General features: G+C 43.5%; 1 protein-coding gene across 17 annotated transcripts in view; it reads left to right on the top strand.

Moving 5' to 3' along the window:
- Positions 1-17,212, top strand: part of dlg1b (discs large MAGUK scaffold protein 1b) — a 181,344-nt gene that overhangs the window by 93,613 nt on the left and 70,519 nt on the right. For 5 of the 17 annotated variants that reach the window (XM_060906437.1, XM_060906436.1, XM_060906435.1 and 2 more), the window contains exon 5: positions 5,604-5,690. The exons of 9 other annotated variants lie outside the window; for them this stretch is intronic. In XM_060906437.1, the coding sequence (XP_060762420.1) occupies positions 5,604-5,690 (87 nt within the window). Of the gene's footprint in view, positions 1-5,603; positions 5,691-11,286; positions 11,568-17,212 lie in introns of those variants that run through there. 3 more of the 17 variants (XM_060906450.1, XM_060906451.1, XM_060906452.1) reach the window with 3 other exon arrangements.

The following is a 17,212-nucleotide window of genomic DNA, read 5'->3' as shown; positions in this document are numbered from 1 at the left end:
GTCACGCCTCATTATAATGACCATCTATTTTAATCTCAGTAATAAAAAGAAAGCCGTATAATAAACTCTTTATTAACCTTGTTTGCTCGGTGTTGACGGGAAAATATCAGACCGAGGTCTTGACCGTACGGACCAAGCTGGCTCTGAGCAAGCGAGGTGAATGAGTGAATAATAATCCATTTTGTTGCCCCATATTCTGCTCCAAAATATTAAAAGTAGACGTCCTTACGATTTCATAAAATCAGTGAAATTTAGTTCCGTCTAAAATGTGGTCATTGTGATATGTGTTTATTTCTGTAATATCTCACAAAATATCAGGCCATTCTGTGGCTGGGAAGTTATTTAATTTGAGGGGATTAAAGCAAATAATGTGCATGAAATCGCTCGCTTCACGCAGTCAAGCAGACAGAGGAAGTCCGTGTGCGCATGCGCAGGTTTACCTTCTTCTTTTGGGTTTTACGGCAGCTGGCATACAGTGTTGCATTACTGCCATCTACAGGTTTCCCTTTGAGTGTGCACTGACAGTTCCATCATTCTGTCGCTAAACGAACAGCTGATCACACCGAGGTGCTCGCTGAGCGTCGATATTTATTAGTTTGGTCCTGCGTTTCCTTTCCTTCATATATAACATCACGTCTTTTCTTCTCGCTTTCTTTCCGTTACTGTTGTCGCTCTTTCACATTTCATTCGCACACTCGCGTCCTCCATTTTTCTCTCCTGTTTCAAATTTGTATCCCACAATGCCTTGCACGAACTGGGAAAGTCCACCATTGCCCCTTTTCCACCAAAGCAGTTCCAGGGCTGGTTCGGGGCCAGTGCTTAGTTTGGAACCGGGTTTTCTGTTTCCACTGACAAAGAACTGGCTCTGGGGCCAGAAAAACTGGTTCCAGGCTAGCACCAACTCTCTGCTGGGCCAGAGGAAAGAACCGCTTGCGTCAGCGGGGGGGGCGGAGTTGTTAAGACCGACAACAATAACAAGACCGCGAAAGATCGCCATTTTTAAGCGACAAGAAGCAGCAGCTGTACAAACGCGAAGTCATTTATTATTGTTGTTGTTGCTGCTGCTTCTTCTGCGTTGTTTTTGCTTCAATATTCGCACCAAGGTTTATGCAAATGCAGCGACGTAATGACGTGGCTTCTCTTAGCACCGCGAGCGATGGAAAAGCAAACTGGTTCTCAGCTGGCTCGCAAGTTGAACGAGTTGTGAACCAGCACCAGCACTGGCTCTGAACCAGCCCTGGAACTGATTTGGTGGAAAAGGGGTACATGTGATGTGATGCATGGCGTATCATCTTGAATTGTCATGGTGAAGCAGGAAAAAATAGCGGAGAATTTAGAGCCACGTGGAGATAAATTCATTGTCCTATTTAAAAACAAAAACAAAAAAACAATAAAATTGGAAGTCTGTGATTTTCAAGTTCAGTAGCTTTCAGTCCACTAAACAAGAATAATTGGGGGTCAGGGAAAGTCCTTTTTATGACCTACACTTGAAAAATTTGAAAGGCAGTACAGCTTGAAAGTGATAATTTGACGGTGAAGTATTTGCGCAAAAAAAAAAAGCGATTAAATATTTACTTGATCAGTCAAGACATTGGGATTTTTTTTCCTTTTAATGAAGCTCACAAAAAAGATGACAAATTAAATATTAAAGGGTATACATTTGTACTATTTTTTAAAAATTAATTAATTAATTTATAAATAAAGCTAATTATCTTGGCCATAATGTACATGACCACATGTCTGTTTTAAAGACGGTGACGGACTGACTCTGAAAGGCCTCTCTGAATGTTTGTGTGAAATCGCTGAGGCGTTTTACTCAAGGTGAACTGCAGTCACGCTTCACTATGCTAACTGAACAGCAGAGTGATTGGGTGTCTGACGAACGTGTGTGTGTGTGTGCTGGACATTTAGGACATTTATGAGCGCTCCCACCCCTCCCTTTGGTTGTCGTGCTCCAGTGGTCCCTCTCCGCTTTCAGATTTATGACTGCTTTGCCCTCGCTCGGTCCGGCGCTAACAGCACACACATGATTCACACCTGCTACCTCTCATAACTCTCGACTCACTGGGGTAAACCTGGTGAACTCGTACCTCTCGCCTGGTCCTCCGTCAGTGCAAAGTCTTGGCTCTCACTCACTTGCGCTTTTTTCATACTTGATGTTCGTACTAATAAGTGACCTAAGCGTTTGGTTTGGTTTGTATGTACATGGAGTTGCGATGTTGTTGTTTTTTTTTTTTTAAATTTGATCTGAGATTTTCAGTTCTGCACAAACTAGGAATCAAGATGCGACCGATCCAAACGATTGGCTTGAATGATTCCTCAGCCTAGTCCTATGAAGGCTGTGGGCTGATGTTTGTTCCTTTCTCCCCTCACAACTTCAGTTCCTCATCTTAAACAGTAGGATTAAAATGGAAGTTCTACACACGGTTTCATCTCTTTTTCATCTACGACCTTCTCAGTCAACATCTATAGAGACATTATGGAGAAAAATAAAGCTAGCGGAGATCATTGGTGCTTCTGAGTGAACGTAGCTAGTACAGTTAGCCTGCTTTGCTAATGTGTGAAAAGACTATTTCTGAACAGACGACGAGTGACGCGAGTGGCTTGTTGCTAGCTGGTGTGAACGCAAGTTTAGACCTGTTTAGATTAGAACAGGAGTCGGTGTTGAGTTTGATGAGCAAAACATTTATTTATTTATTCTTTTTAAACCTCCCACCTAAATTTGCCTCTCTCATGGCTCCGTGTGATTAAATGCCTCAGGTCCTCCTGTGATATGTAGAGTATTCACAAAGCTGCGTATTAGACAACAAGCCGTTATCACTCGTTGTGATTAATCACCTGCCATCAGTGTTTGTCACAAGACGAATAGGGTGTCAATTCTTGAGGAAAGCGTTCCCCATGCGCCGTGCCGTGATCACTACAGACAGAGCTTTAGCGCCACCTTTTGGATTTTTCATGTCGTTACGGCTTTAATTTTTCATTGTGATCTGATTTGGATCTTTTGCATGATTTGTTTCGGTTTTGATAATTTACACATACAGGGAATTAAGTTTTAATTTTCAGGCGTTTTAAGCTGAACTCTTTTTGTTTGGCATTTTTATATATATAATATATATATTTTTTTTTTGTTTAAACAACGACATTTAATCAATATTTTCAGAAGGTCCGGAAAATCCTGATAAGTAACGACTAGTTTTTCCTCTTATAAATAGCTGGAAAAGATCCTGTTGAACCGGAGATTCCACAGTGTATGTTCATCTCAGCTGACGTCTCATCTCATCTCATTATCTGTAGCCGCTTTATCCTTCTACAGGGTCGCAGGCAAGCTGGAGCCTATCCCAGCTGACTACGGGCGAAAGGCGGGGTACACCCTGGACAAGTCGCCAGGTCATCACAGGGCTGACACATAGACACAGACAACCATTCACACTCACATTCACACCTACGGTCAATTTAGAGTCACCAGTTAACCTAACCTGCATGTCTTTGGACTGTGGGAGAAACCGGAGCACCTGGAGGAAACCCACGCGGACACGGGGAGAACATGCAAACTCCGCACAGAAAGGCCCTCGCCGGCAACGGGGCTCGAACCCGGACCTTCTTGCTGTGAGGCGACAGCGCTAACCACTACACCACCGTGCCGCCCCCTCAGCTGACGTTTTTTGGAAAAATAAAATAAAATGTTTCTATGACATATATGCGTGCAAAAATCTCAGGTACCTTGTTTATTTACATTACAAAACTTAATGGCATTTTAGCAGATGCTCTTATCAAGAGTGACATGCAGCATACCCAGAGCAGCCTGGGGACCAGTTGGGGGTTCGGTGCCTTGCTCAAGGACACTTCAGCCATTTCTGTTGGTCCAGGGAATTGAACCAGCGACCCTTTGGTCCCAAAGCTAATTCTCTAACTGTTAGGACATGGCTTCTGTTTAGTACAAGCTTTTCTTATACCCCTTTTCCACCAAATCAGTTCCAGTGCTGGTTCGGGGCCCGTGCTGGTGCTGGTTCACAACTCGTTCAACTTGCGAGCCAGCTGAGAACCAGTTTGCTTTTCCATAGCTCGCGGTGCTAAGGGAAGCCACGTCGTTACGTCGTTGTATACGTCAGTTACGTCACTACGTTTGCATAAACCTTGGCGCGAATATCGAAGCAAAAACAACATGGAAGAAGCAGCAGCAACAACAATAATAATAATAATAATAATAATAATAATAATGGATGACTTCGCGTTTGTACAGCTGCTGTTTCTCGTCGCTTAAAAATGGCGATCTTTCGCGGTCTTATTGTTGTTGGTCTTAACAACTCCGCCCCCCGCTGACGTAAGCGGTTCTTTCCTCTGGCCCAGCAGAGAGTTGGCGCTAGCCTGGAACTGGTTTTTCTGGCCCCAGAGCCAGTTCTTTGTCAGTGGAAACAGAAAACCTGGTTCCAAACTAAGCCCCGAACCAGCCCTGGAACTGCTTTGGTGGAAAAGGGGCATTATAGATTTTTATTCAACATCTACATTACAAAAAAAAAAAGTTAGATTTCCCAACATTAGTTTTCCAGCACAAAATTAAGTTTGTGTGTCAGTAAAGAGAACAGCATATGATGTAAGAGGCCACTGTTCTGCTGGGTTTTGCTGCAAAAATAACAAGCAAGTGTTGACAAAGTGTCCAGAAGAACCGTGGTTGCTTCTGTAAGATGCTCAGTAAAACTTGCAGCTCGTTTCCTAATAAAACCGCACTCGTTATACCCGAGACGATTTTTTTTTTTTTTAAAAGACAAAGGGTCGTCTCACACCAAATATTGACTGTTTTATTTATTACAGTTACTGCTTTTTTTTTGTTGTTTATTTTTTTAAACATTTTATTATTATTATTTTCAAAGGCATCTTTTCTCTACAGCATTTCTTTGCACGTGCTGAAGACTTTTGCGCTATATTGTACTCCTCAGGTTTGAGGAAACCTTTTTGACTTTCAGAGCAGGATGTCTGTGGAAGTTGTAGGGATGTGTGGTGTTTGATTTTTCCTAATCGGTGATCCGATAAATCTGGTATGAGGTTTAGTCGAGTGTAATATTTCAGTAAAACGCCTGCTCTGGGGATAAGTTGAGGAACAGTGAGTGTGAGTGAAGCAGTCAGGGTTGGAGATGAGGATCATTTAGGTTTATATGGCCGACTGTTTAATGTTGAGGATGTGAGCAGGAGGTTCTTGTGGAAAACGGCAAGGGGGGGAAAAAAAGCTGGTTTTGATGAAACTTGAGTGATTCTTAGTTTGACATCTCAGCTTTTTAAAGAAAATGATTAAGAGCTTTGGTTAGGTTTTTTTTTTTCTTCCCTCACGTGGTGAACGTCATGCTTTTGATCAAGTTGTCGGATAGATCTGTGCGTAGTGAAAAGGACGAAAGCCTCAAAAATCCGTTTACATGCCGCTATCGGAGTGCAGAATTCCGTCCTGTTATTTCATCGCTTTTTTTTCTTCCATTCAGACGACACATGCAGCCTCTCATTCTTCGTCTCATGTCCTGCCTCTCTAACGATCTCACTCCCTCTGTCCGAGTCGACACTGTGAGCTCTTCTGTGTTTTGTGATGAGTTGAGTTACGTGCGTGCCCCTCCCTGTAGGTCGAGTCTCTGGAGTGCATCTTCGACGGGCCGCCCATGGTGGCGAGTGAGGAGGGCCCTCTCCTCAGCCCCTCCACCCCGTACCAGGTAACACCCCACTAAACCCGGGAACTGGACGCAGCCATCACTGTGTGCTGGTGTCGTGTCTTGTCACGTGGTTGTGCTGTCCTGTGGCTGAGCGAAGTTGTGCTGGCACAGACGCAGGCTTTGTGTCAATGCTAGATGGCGCAGTTCCCGATGTGCATGACGTGTGTGTGTGTTTTATATATATAAATGTGTGTATATATGTGTTTGTCTGGCCGTCAGGTGTTGCTTCTTGCTGAATATGGCGCGTGTCAGTGTTGCACAGAAGCATTTGCTTCTCACATGCATGGCTCCGTGTGTGTTCCATGTTAGGAGGTGTGAATGGACGTATGTTCCCAGACTATCCGATTCAACTATCCAGTTGACAACAGGAAGATACGATTTGGCACCGAAAGTTTATTACCTGAATAAGAGTTGCAACGATTACAAGAAATGCCACAAGTGTCAATGCAGTCATCGGCTCACTCTTTCTCTCCTAAAGATGATCATTCCGGAGCTGCCTCTCATTTCCCGTCAATGACGTCAGCCCTGATGGATTGTCCCCCCGTTCTAGCTGCTGAGTAGAATGGAATGGATAAGACCCCACGTTCGAGAACGCATTAGTCGGATGATGCGTCAAAGGCGAAGCGATGAGACGGACTCAGTGTTCCACAGCCTCGGGAAAACGATGAGGTCAGGCTGCGAACACAAATAGGACGCGCTTCACAAGGTGGTTCTCGGACACGCAGTCCAGTAGGGACTAGAGGGAACTTGATAGCACCAAAGTGGAGTGAATCTGCAGTCCGGCATCTTCTGATCAGGCAGGGGAGAAGAACGAGCGTTCGAGGCGAGTCAGGTGTCTAATCTAGGTCTGCTCTCATGCTTCCTGCTGACTCATTTGGAGCGTTTCAAAGAGGCAAATCAGGCAGCCAGATGCTCTGCGCTGAGCTCTGAGTGGACCTGTGTGTGTGAGAGAGAGAGAGGAAAGAGGGAGGTGAATAAAGCAGCATTTTGGGGAACGAGACGTCGTAAGAAATCTCTCTCCTGCTCTCCTCGTGTCTGTTTATCTCCCTCACTTAAAATCTCACTCGCTCTCTTGCCGCAGCAGCAGTGTGCGTCAAACAGCCACTGCCTCTCTCTCACTCATTCACTCACTCGCTCACTCGCACACGCTCCCTCTCTGTCTCTCCACTCATCACAGGTTCACATAACCTAAGAGATGTTTTTGTACAACTCGTGTAAAATCAGTGTTTGAGATGCTCGCGTAAGGAAACAAAAGCCCAGTCTATCGAGCTGCGCGTCGTCGGAGCGTGAACCCTGCACTCACACCCGAACCTAAGCCCACAATGTTCAACTCAGTGTGGTACGCCAAAAAGATGGGCCGACGCATCATGGGCACCCTGAGGAGAACCAAAAGGCTGCAGCTGCACTTGTTGGTAAGTCTGGAGAGAGAGAGAGACTGACTTAAAGTGTGCTTGTTATATCCAGCGTATACAAGCGCACGTTTTCTGATGTTCGATGGGGTGTGTGTGAAGGTATTTCATTAAACAGTCTTGTCATCTGTTGCGTCTAATACTTTGCACGCTGGTTTACTGCGCTGCTTCGATTTATTGATAACACTTGAAATGCTTCAGGGAGACATAACTGAAATAACTGATCGGCAGGAAGACTGGCGTGTGTTTATAGTGTGGTTATGCACTGATGGAGCAGTGGTGCGTCATTTCGTTTCAAAGTGGTACGTCATGGTGTGCAAAAAAAAAAAAAGAAACCCCAGAAAATCCAATTCCTCATCTTTTTAAAAAAAAAAAAATCCTTACCAGTAAACCGGAAGGTGAGCACTTTTTTACGGGTTTTAATGCAGCAGTCGCGTGTGTGTGTGTGTGTGTGTGTGAGAGATGATGGTCTAATGGAAAAAACGTGGAAGCACCATACCTCTCCCCCCTGCTGCCTGGCAACCTGCGTGCTCATGTCATGCAGCAGTGCTCGGGATCTTTTATATACACACACACACACACACACACACACACACACACACACACACACACTTGTGCACGCGCGTGCACACACACACACACACACACACACACTGGTTGTTTGCTAAACGAGTCCCATGTTAGTGATGTGGGGAAAAATATTGTTTTGTGGTATTTTCTCAATAATGATAAACACAATAATCTGCTGTATCTATTGCGCATATACCTCCGCTGTCTGTTGCTGTGGAGACGTAGCTATTTAATAAAAACATCACTCGTATAAAACAGGCTTAAGTGTAATCTCTAACACGCTCTTGTTTTGATGTTTTGATCAATAGATAACGCAGCTCTCGAGAGCTAATTTTCTACGCACTGATTTTTTATTTTTTATTTTTTCTCCTTACTTGGAGTAAAAATTCCTCTGTCCTTCGAGCTCCGGGTTGTGTAGCTGGCTCCTCATGCACGACGCTGAAGGGGTAATGGGAATAAAATCAGTTCATGTTCATATCGAAAACTCGCTTTTTGTGGAATATTTTATGATGGGTATTATTCAGATACCGTCTACGAGTTTGGACAGCGATGGTAAAAGGAAGCCTCCACCCTGAAACATGTTTATATTGAAATATTTGTGATGTGGTTTGGGATTCTGGTGCTAATTTGCTGTCCGTTACAATGGCGTTCGATATGAGAACAATTTAATCTCTCACGTAAGTGAGAATGGTCAGGTTTTGATGTTGGTGCCTAAAAAACGAGCAAGAGTTTACCGTTCTCACTCATCAATTTCCAGCCATGTTCAACGTCATATTGGTGGGAAATCCAGCATACAGTAGAACTTGTTGCAAACCTTGGTCTTGGGATTGGTCTGAAGATTCCGCTTGGCTAGTTAGCGAGCTGCGCGATGACTGACAGCGTTATTAGCATAAACGTTTGAGCAGTGTGTACGAATGAGGAGGTGAGAGAGTTGCACAGACTAAAGGACTAAAGCGTCGCTGCATCGGTCTCTTTAAGTAGACATGATGCAAGCGCTAAATCCTATTTGCATCAGGAAGTCAAACTGCATTGTGGGTAATGTTGAGGAAAGTGAAAATAGGACAGCATGCCGATGAAGGACTTTCTTAAACTTTAAAAAAAAAAAAGTCAGTTCAGGAATTCATCAGGAAATACATCTTGGACACCTCTGAAGATTATTTATAAATATTAGTGCTGTCAAAAATGTCACGTTATTAACGCGTTAACTTGACTCAATTTTAACGGCGATAATTTTTTTATCGCGAGATTAACGCTCTGTGACATGATGTAGGTTTTTCATAAGCTTTTGAAACTGCCAGGAACTTGGAACAGAGACTTTGCTTAGAAAACCGATAGCAGCTAGACTGTAATGCCACGCCCCGCACAGCCAGAGTCCTCTGCCCCCCCCCCCAAAAGAACCAGCGCGGGCAGGGCACGCTAGTAGAGATGGGATTTATGGCTCTTTGATGGGATCCGCATCTTTGTGATCCGTTCTTTGAAAAGAGCCGTTCAAAAGACTGGCTAATTTGGCTCTTTTTAAATATTTATTCAGTTTTAAGAAGACAGCGTCTAAAGAAGCCAGATCCCTCTGAACTGTAAACTCAATGCTATCCCAGAAATCCTTCCTGTAATATGCAAATTTGGCCGCCTCTGATTGGACAGCGCGACGCATCAACAGGCAGAAAGTGTAAAAGTACAAAATGTGTTAAGTGAGCTGAAACAGTAAAGATCAGATTCAATGCAATATTTATCAACGAACAACTTAAACTTAATATAAGTGTATTTTATATTATAATCAAGCATGTCAAGCCTACCGTCACTGTGTAACCTATCTCTCTGATTAGAGTTGTAGACTAACTCAAACAGTAGATCATTTCACTCATGGTTCTCTTGCTAGCCCCGCGCCGGTGCTCGGCTTAGGTTTCACTTTGCAGTGGCTGTGTCAAGACGTGTTATGCTTTGCAATAAAAAAAAAAAAAAACATTGGTACAAAGCAAGCCCATTCACTTTTTTATGCTGATAAGAGAATTACAATGTTTTTTTTAATGTGACAAAAATGTGCGATTAAATTGCGATTAATCGCGAGTTAACTATGACTGTCGCGACATTAATGGCGATTAAATATTTTAATCGCTTGACAGCACTAATAAATATTAATATGTACGTCATACAGAGCTAAGGGCTCGACAACTTTCCTGAGGAGATATCTGCAGAGTTTGGGAAAAGATCTCGGCCGTCATCGCCAGGTTGATTCCAACAGGTCTACTGGCGTGTCCAGCTTCTTCAGCCATCTCATTTTCCTTATTTTTCCCAGGGTCATGCTGTTCCTTCCATCTGCTCCTTGTTGGCACTGATGCCCCCGATTCATCCAGTGTTGCAGGGTGACGATCTAATTGTCAATTAGCAAGGTGACAGATAGGATGGTTTAGCTCCAAGGAGAAGCTCTAAACGGGTTTTGCTGGGATCTCATTAGACAGCCACACAGTATGTTCAGGGCTAATTGGGAATGTATTATTGATGGCCTGCCATGTCTGTCTGTCATCAGGGTTTTATCTTGACGCCAGATGAGTAGGTACTCAGCACTTGTTTTGATGGCCATCTCCTGATTTCAAAGTAATAAATGATTCAGTACCAGCAGGATGTTTTGATTTTAACTCTTTGGCCACCTTAAAACATCTGGAAAACCACTTTTCCAGATTATTAGACGTATACCTGACCTCATACGCAAGCCTATAATTTGAATCCTGAGCGTTAATGATCCCCCTTTCTATCCTCTTGTACACTAATAAACATGTCAGCGAATGAAGCTGAGGGGCGTGTTTACTGAGGCATAGCTGCAGGCCAGGAGACCGGAGTCTGGGCAGGAAATCCTGCTGGCTCTCTTAGATGTGGGAGCTGTTGCCATGGCTTTGGCTCCTGCAGGAGTGGAAGCGGAGCTTGGTGACAAAATTACCAGTCCCATCAGACACCTGTGGCACATCTCCGAAAGGTTCTGACTGGAAAAGGTCCCCTCGGAGCGGCAGCAGATAAGACGTGTTTTCTAAACCGAACGCTACAGCTATGAACTCGTACAAGCCCGGTGGAATGCTCCTGATGATCCAGAGTGCATTTGGGATGCTGAAGGTTTTATAATTTTTATTAATTTATATGTCTTGCTTGTTGGCTCTTCAGTCCTGGTTTCAGACGAAGAACTTTTGTTGAACCCTGGCATAGCAAGGAACTGAGCAATTTGCTGTAATTCAATTGTTGGTCTCCACATTTACAGTTTGATTGATGTTTGAGGGACACAAGGCAGCTATAGCAACTGAAAAAGATTGTCTGTCAGCTCTTGAGTTCCACGATTGATTCTTTTTACAAGCTTGCCATTACCACCTGTTCATGAAACATACTTGGTTGTTACGAGAACTGATATTCTTGTAGATATTTCCTTTTTGGCTCCACTTTTGCCTGGAAGCATTTGTTCCTGCCGTATCTGGACCATTGGGTGCGGCTTAGTGGGTGTGGGGAGGGGGGAAATCATCCCATCATGTATCCCGGGGTTGCCAGGACATTGCACAGATGAAACCACCAGATACAGCCCAAGACAGGAAGCTGCTTTCATAATTAAGGAAATTGTTCATAAGCGCTCTCGCGCCCCTTCTGCCTTGGGCTAGATTCGTGTTCGTCAGTGCAGCGTTCTGGATTCTGGATGGTGATGAACTACATCTTTGGTGGGAACACATTGTACTCTAGAGGAAGTCGTGGCGGCAGCACCAGCTCGGCTCATGGCAGCTCGGTGGGACCCAGACTTCGTCAGTGGTCCATGCGGAGCTCCTGCGAGGAGCCTGTCGAGCCCAATCCATCTCACTGGCGTCGCATTGTCAACATCCTCACTCGCCTCAATGCCTTCACCAACTGCGTCATAGCAAGAGTCAACCAGGTAAGGTGCTAATAGTGTTGGATATGATGTGAAAGAAGACCCAAGGACACAGTGATGAAGAGAAGCGATTTTTCTTGAACCGTATGAATGTAATATGCAAACATGATTCGTAAACTTGAACCCGGTGGTTGATTTTGTATAGTTTTGGTTTGAATTATACTTGTTTTTATTGAGTGAGTGAGTGATTTGTTAAACTTTTTTAAAATTGTGCATTATGGTTAGAACTAGACCTAATTTCCCAATCTCAGGATGCTCCTTTTGGCAATGAATCGATGATGTCTATTTCACAGCTTTGGCTTTGGTTTTTAAGCTGGTGAGACTCCTTACACTTCCTCTTCAGTCGCTATGGTGTTGGCTCAGAGGATTCAGACGCGTGTTGTTGGTAGAAGCATGTAGTCATGTCACGTGACACATTTCCTTCTTAAAGGGTAACGCCGTTTTTCCACAAAACCAGGTGTGTAATAGGAGAAAAACATATACGTAATCAATTCCGTTAATTATTTCCATTATATATCGAACATGAAAAAATATTTTTAACTTTGAAATCATGAATTGACACAGAGGAGTCGAAGTTGGAGGAGTCAGCCATTTTGAGATTGTGGGCAACTATAGACAAATCAGAATCTGTCGTTAATGCGCCTCCCTCTGATCTGTGACGTCACTGAGCCCATGAAAACAGTGTTTACAAACGGATCACTGTGATGACAGTAGGAGTCCCGGCGGGTGGCTTGTATTCGATTCGTTTATATCCCGACCTTGTCAGCTGTCAGATTTATGTTCATGGACCCGGTAAGCTAGTAAATAATATTTATTTTTTTCTTTACCAAATTCTAACAGAAAACGAGAGCGCTCGAAAGGGAAAACCGAGCCGAGCCGCTTCGCGCATGCGCAGTAGGCTTGGTAGGACAAATCCAAATAGGAGTCATTCAGGATTCAGCCATGTTTTTGCTCCGTGTTTTTACTCGACCAAAGTTATACAGTATTATGAGCTTTAAGTTGCATAAATAAAACCATTTGGTGAAACTTTGAAGAAGCGATTGTACTGGTTTTTTACCTTATTACCATGAAGCACTGAAGAGTTCTTTTCAGTGGTGGGCCGTATGACGTCACGCAGTAGATCAATATGGCGGAACGCATCTTCGCTGAGCTCAGCGCAAGCCCATATTATTAAAGGAACAGTCCACCGTACTTCCATAATGAAATATGCTCTTATCTGAATTGAGACGAGCTGCTCCGTACCTCTCCGAGCTTTGCGCGACCTCCCAGTCAGTCAGACGCGCTGTCACTCCTGTTAGCAATGTAGCTAGGCTCAGCATGGCCAATGGTATTTTTTGGTCCAGCGCATTGATACGGAGCTCAGATATCAATGCGCTGTCGAAGCGCGCAGAAGGTGTTAGTACGCCCGTCATTATAGTGCGGACTTTCCATAGCATAGAAAATCGCTACGTTTCAATTTGCGTAACTGAACTTGTTTCATGTCACTGGTCATATAAACCTATGTAAACGGGGAAAAACGCGGAAGAGTTTGGTCGCATCTAACTACAGCCCCAAAAAATACCGTTGGCCATACTGAGCCTAGCTACATTGCTAACAGGAGTGACAGCGCGTCTGACTGACTGAGAGGTCGCGCAAAGCTCGGAGAGGTACGGAGCAGCTCGTCTCAATTCAGATAAGAGCATATTTCATTATGGAAGTACGGTGGACTGTTCCTTTAAAAGTTAAAAGATGCTGTTATGCGGTCTGTTCTTTCTCTATAACTTCCATGATCGACTACTTTATATATATTTATCTATCTATTTGTGGTGATTTTGTACAAAAGTTGCCTTATCCTTTAATTTCCATCTCAACACTTTGTAAGCAAGACATGGCCAATAGTTGTGAATGTATCCCAGCCAGATAGTGTCAAGTTTTTTTTTTTTTTAAATATCCATTACACTCTTTCAAAACTGAGCTAAATTCTGGGTCATCTCAAGGACGGAGAAATAAAGGCCAGAGCCTTTTTAGCACATAATTTTTCCACATGATGTCTTCTGGTTTGAGAGTACCAAACCCTTAAAATCAGATTCTGACAGCTGAATGAGCATTTGATTGCACAACCCTTTAGGAGTCTGACAGCCAGGATAAAGCAAAACTCATCACTAAGCAGTTTTCGGACCGTACAGTTTGCTTCAAGTGCTCACATCTTGTTTTGTCCATTGAAGATTGGACGCTTTTTCTCTAAAATTTGGCATCGCTTTATTCCTATAGTTTTATTTGATTCTTGTGTAAACTTAACTGTTTCCTGTCTGTGAAGAGCTTCGGCAAGCCTCAACTTTTGACTTAGACTTTGACCTCAGAAGCTAATCATTTGGTGGGTTGACTGCTGACGTGCGTGAGCACCTGCACCAGTCTTTCCTCTTGGATCTCTCCGAGTCCACAATGCTATTAGTGCAGTGATTTCACTTTGTGGACTGAATAAAACTTCTAAAATCATGCCTTCCTGTTTGGTCTTGATGATCAAGTGTTTAACCAATTTGAGAGGACATCCAGCAGGATTGAGCAGCAGTGGATTTGGTTGCCACCTTCCTTCATGTTTTATTGGTTCTTTCCAAGCGTCTTGCTTAAATTGCATAAAATATCATCGTAAATTTAGTCTTGCATATTGCTATGTCAGTCGCATGAGTTACAAGTATCTTGCATCATTTTAGAAAGTGGAAAGCATCCTGCTTTATTCACCAGCGATGTCTGTCTCGGAGTTATGAGACATGATCATCCAAATCATTGGGCATAATTCATCTTAATGGCTTACTATATCTAAATTCGCATTCCCTACCAGGTTCCAGGTCTTTGCACACCAGTGGAGGGTTCACACTTAGCTACAGGCATTTATTCGATCACTTTTAAAAACCTGTGCAAGGTACAATAACATTTTAAACATCTAAAATTTAAACTACTCTCTGCTTTCTTCAAGCTTTTTTGCGCATGTGTTACAGTTGAGCTTTGAATTTCTGATTCCACCAAGCCTTTTTTCCATCTGCCACAGTTATAACCAAAATATTGATGTTGACAGTCAGACTTCTACATTAGTAATACTCAAATCGTTCTTACTCGAGTGTTTCTGGGCAACTGAACTGAATTTTTACCTCGACTGCACTATATTTACATTATAAATGTCAAAAGAATTCGATCCTGCCGTTCTGTTGTGAGATTTAGTGAATAACTCGATCAGTGACTTAGTGTAGCTCGGTATAGTCTTGTAACCTTTTCATAATCCTTTCACAAAAGATCCCCTTGCCCTTAGAGCTAAAGGTTAATGACTTGAGAGGCAGCACAAAATATCTGGTCTCAGCGTCCGTACCACTAATCTGTATATAACATTCGATTTTTGTGTAACAATGCCTTGGGAACTGCTAAATCCTGCGCGATGGCTGGGGTAATCAGAGGGCTCGTCCTGCCGTTATCCATCATTCGTGACTTGCTGAAACACCTGACCACCTCTTTGCCTGCGAATTGTTAATGAATCACTTTTAAAACAAAATTGAAAATGTAACCGAAGCAACACAGTTTCTGTGTAAAGGCCAATTTATGCTGACAACGCAGTCCTCGCAGACGGTGTCGCAGATAGCGTCTGCGTAGCCCCCCCCACCTTCGCAGACGCTCTGCGCGCACCTCCCAAAAATTGTGACCCTCGCAGACAGCGTCGCAGACAAGAGGGCTCCGATTGGTCCACTCTACATCCGCTGTACACGCACTTCCGCTTCCCTACTTTCCCGGTTTGGTTTGTTTTCACGACCGCCATTTTTAAAAACACGAGCGAAGATGGAGCAGCACGAAGAGCGGTTGATCGAGGAAGTGAGGAAGTACGTACATCTATACGACTCCAGTTCTAGTCATTATAAGTAACCGGAGGATAAACACTCCACTAACCACACCCACCAACTACTCCTAGCGATTTCGCGACTTCGCGCCCCCTTGCGTTGTAGCGGTGAATAACATCGCGCACGCCTATTACTCCCCGCTCAACGATAAATTACAACTGTCTGCGAAAAGCTGTCTGCGAAAAAGCCTTGTCGCAAGAGCATGCAGAGGCCTTAAGTATTTAGGCACCATGGATTTAAATGTGATGAAAGTAAAGCCAGGTCTTCTTAATCTCTTTTCTATAAAGCATTTAAATAGCCACCTACATACCTGCCATTTGTGCTTGCGTATTATGGCTATTATTAAGAGGTAAGCACTGGTGTGGTCCCCTCTTATATAGAAAGAAAGTGCAAGCAGCACACTTTCTAGTCCCATAAGTCTGGATATAATCACGGAGCTGAAGTTCCTTGTTGCTTCAGGACGTTTTCTCCAAACGTACTTTCCTGATCATTAAAGCTACTCTGATTTAATTAACAAAATTAAAAGTTGTTGGTAAACCAAAGCACAAGTTGGCATCTTTGGATGCACCAGTGGGAAGTCGTACTTTCATGCAATAATATTTCCATTGCTTTTGTCCTTGTTATTTATGCCACTAGATGGCACTGGAATTGTATTATTTGCTGAAGTAAAACAGACCACCAAGGGCTTGATCCTAACCCTCATCAAATCCGAATTTAGATGTGTATTCTCCCATTCCCATGTTAAGATCCAAATATGTTGGTGCCATTTGAACAAATTTTACCTTCACAATTATTCACACATAATGAATCGTTTGCAGTCAGTATTTCTACCTTTAATTATGTTCTGCACGGTTTGTTGTATCAACCTTCAAATGTTCACCAGGTTTAAAAAAAAAAAAAATCACCTTGTTTTCATGATGCTCATCAAATCCAGACCCGCTTATTCTCCGGTCCAATAACTCGAGCTGTCATGTCAACACTATCTCGGCTGTTGCTGTTTTATTTATCTCTCCGTTCATAATTTACCCGATGTAAATAGCCTTTGGATCCACACACAGTGACAAGCCATCTGTCATGAAGACACTGACACTGCCAAGAATGTGGTGCTCAGATGAGCACTGATACCTGAATGAAAAATGTTTTGAAATGTATAAAAGCAATTCGGAGAGGTCGAGATGGTTTATACGTTCTTTTCCAAATATATAAAAGCCTGGAGACAAGCATCCTATATCTCGAGCTTGAGGACGTGCTTAACACACACACACCACGCTGTGTGATCCCACACAAATGTACAGGCAGGGGTGTTTGTGCGCGTTGGCTGTGTGGATGTAAATTCGAGCTCACCATTGATTATTCATGCCAGGAAAAAGCCCCATAGCTCCTCTTGGCTGTGCCTCTATTGGAGCCCGGTAATTGGCACAGACACATGGAGATGAGCACGAGAGACACAAAAGCGCTAGGAATAAGCGCAAGACCTACCATGCTACAGACTTGCACAGGAACCGAAACAAGCTGAGAAACTGGATTGGTATCTCGTCTGGCAAAACATCTTTAACATTACTTAACGGTTTCTCCTTTCTCGGGTGCTGCTAATCTCCAAGGATGACCACCTATCACTCCAGCACAGATTATACCCCCCGAAGAGCGACTGGTGGAACTCCAGACGTGAAGAATCCTAGACTAAACTTCAGACCGCAAGTCCCTCAGTCTCAGCTTGTACCGACACCCATTCTCCAGCCGAACCCTGCCCACTCTGTCTGCTACAGCTCTTCCATGCCGCCCACCAAC

This window comes from Neoarius graeffei, chromosome 23 (genome assembly GCF_027579695.1).
Source record: "Neoarius graeffei isolate fNeoGra1 chromosome 23, fNeoGra1.pri, whole genome shotgun sequence".
Taxonomy (NCBI): Eukaryota; Metazoa; Chordata; class Actinopteri; order Siluriformes; family Ariidae; genus Neoarius; species Neoarius graeffei.
The sequence above is the reverse complement of the archived record's forward strand: the minus strand, read 5'-3'. Positions and strand labels throughout refer to the sequence as shown.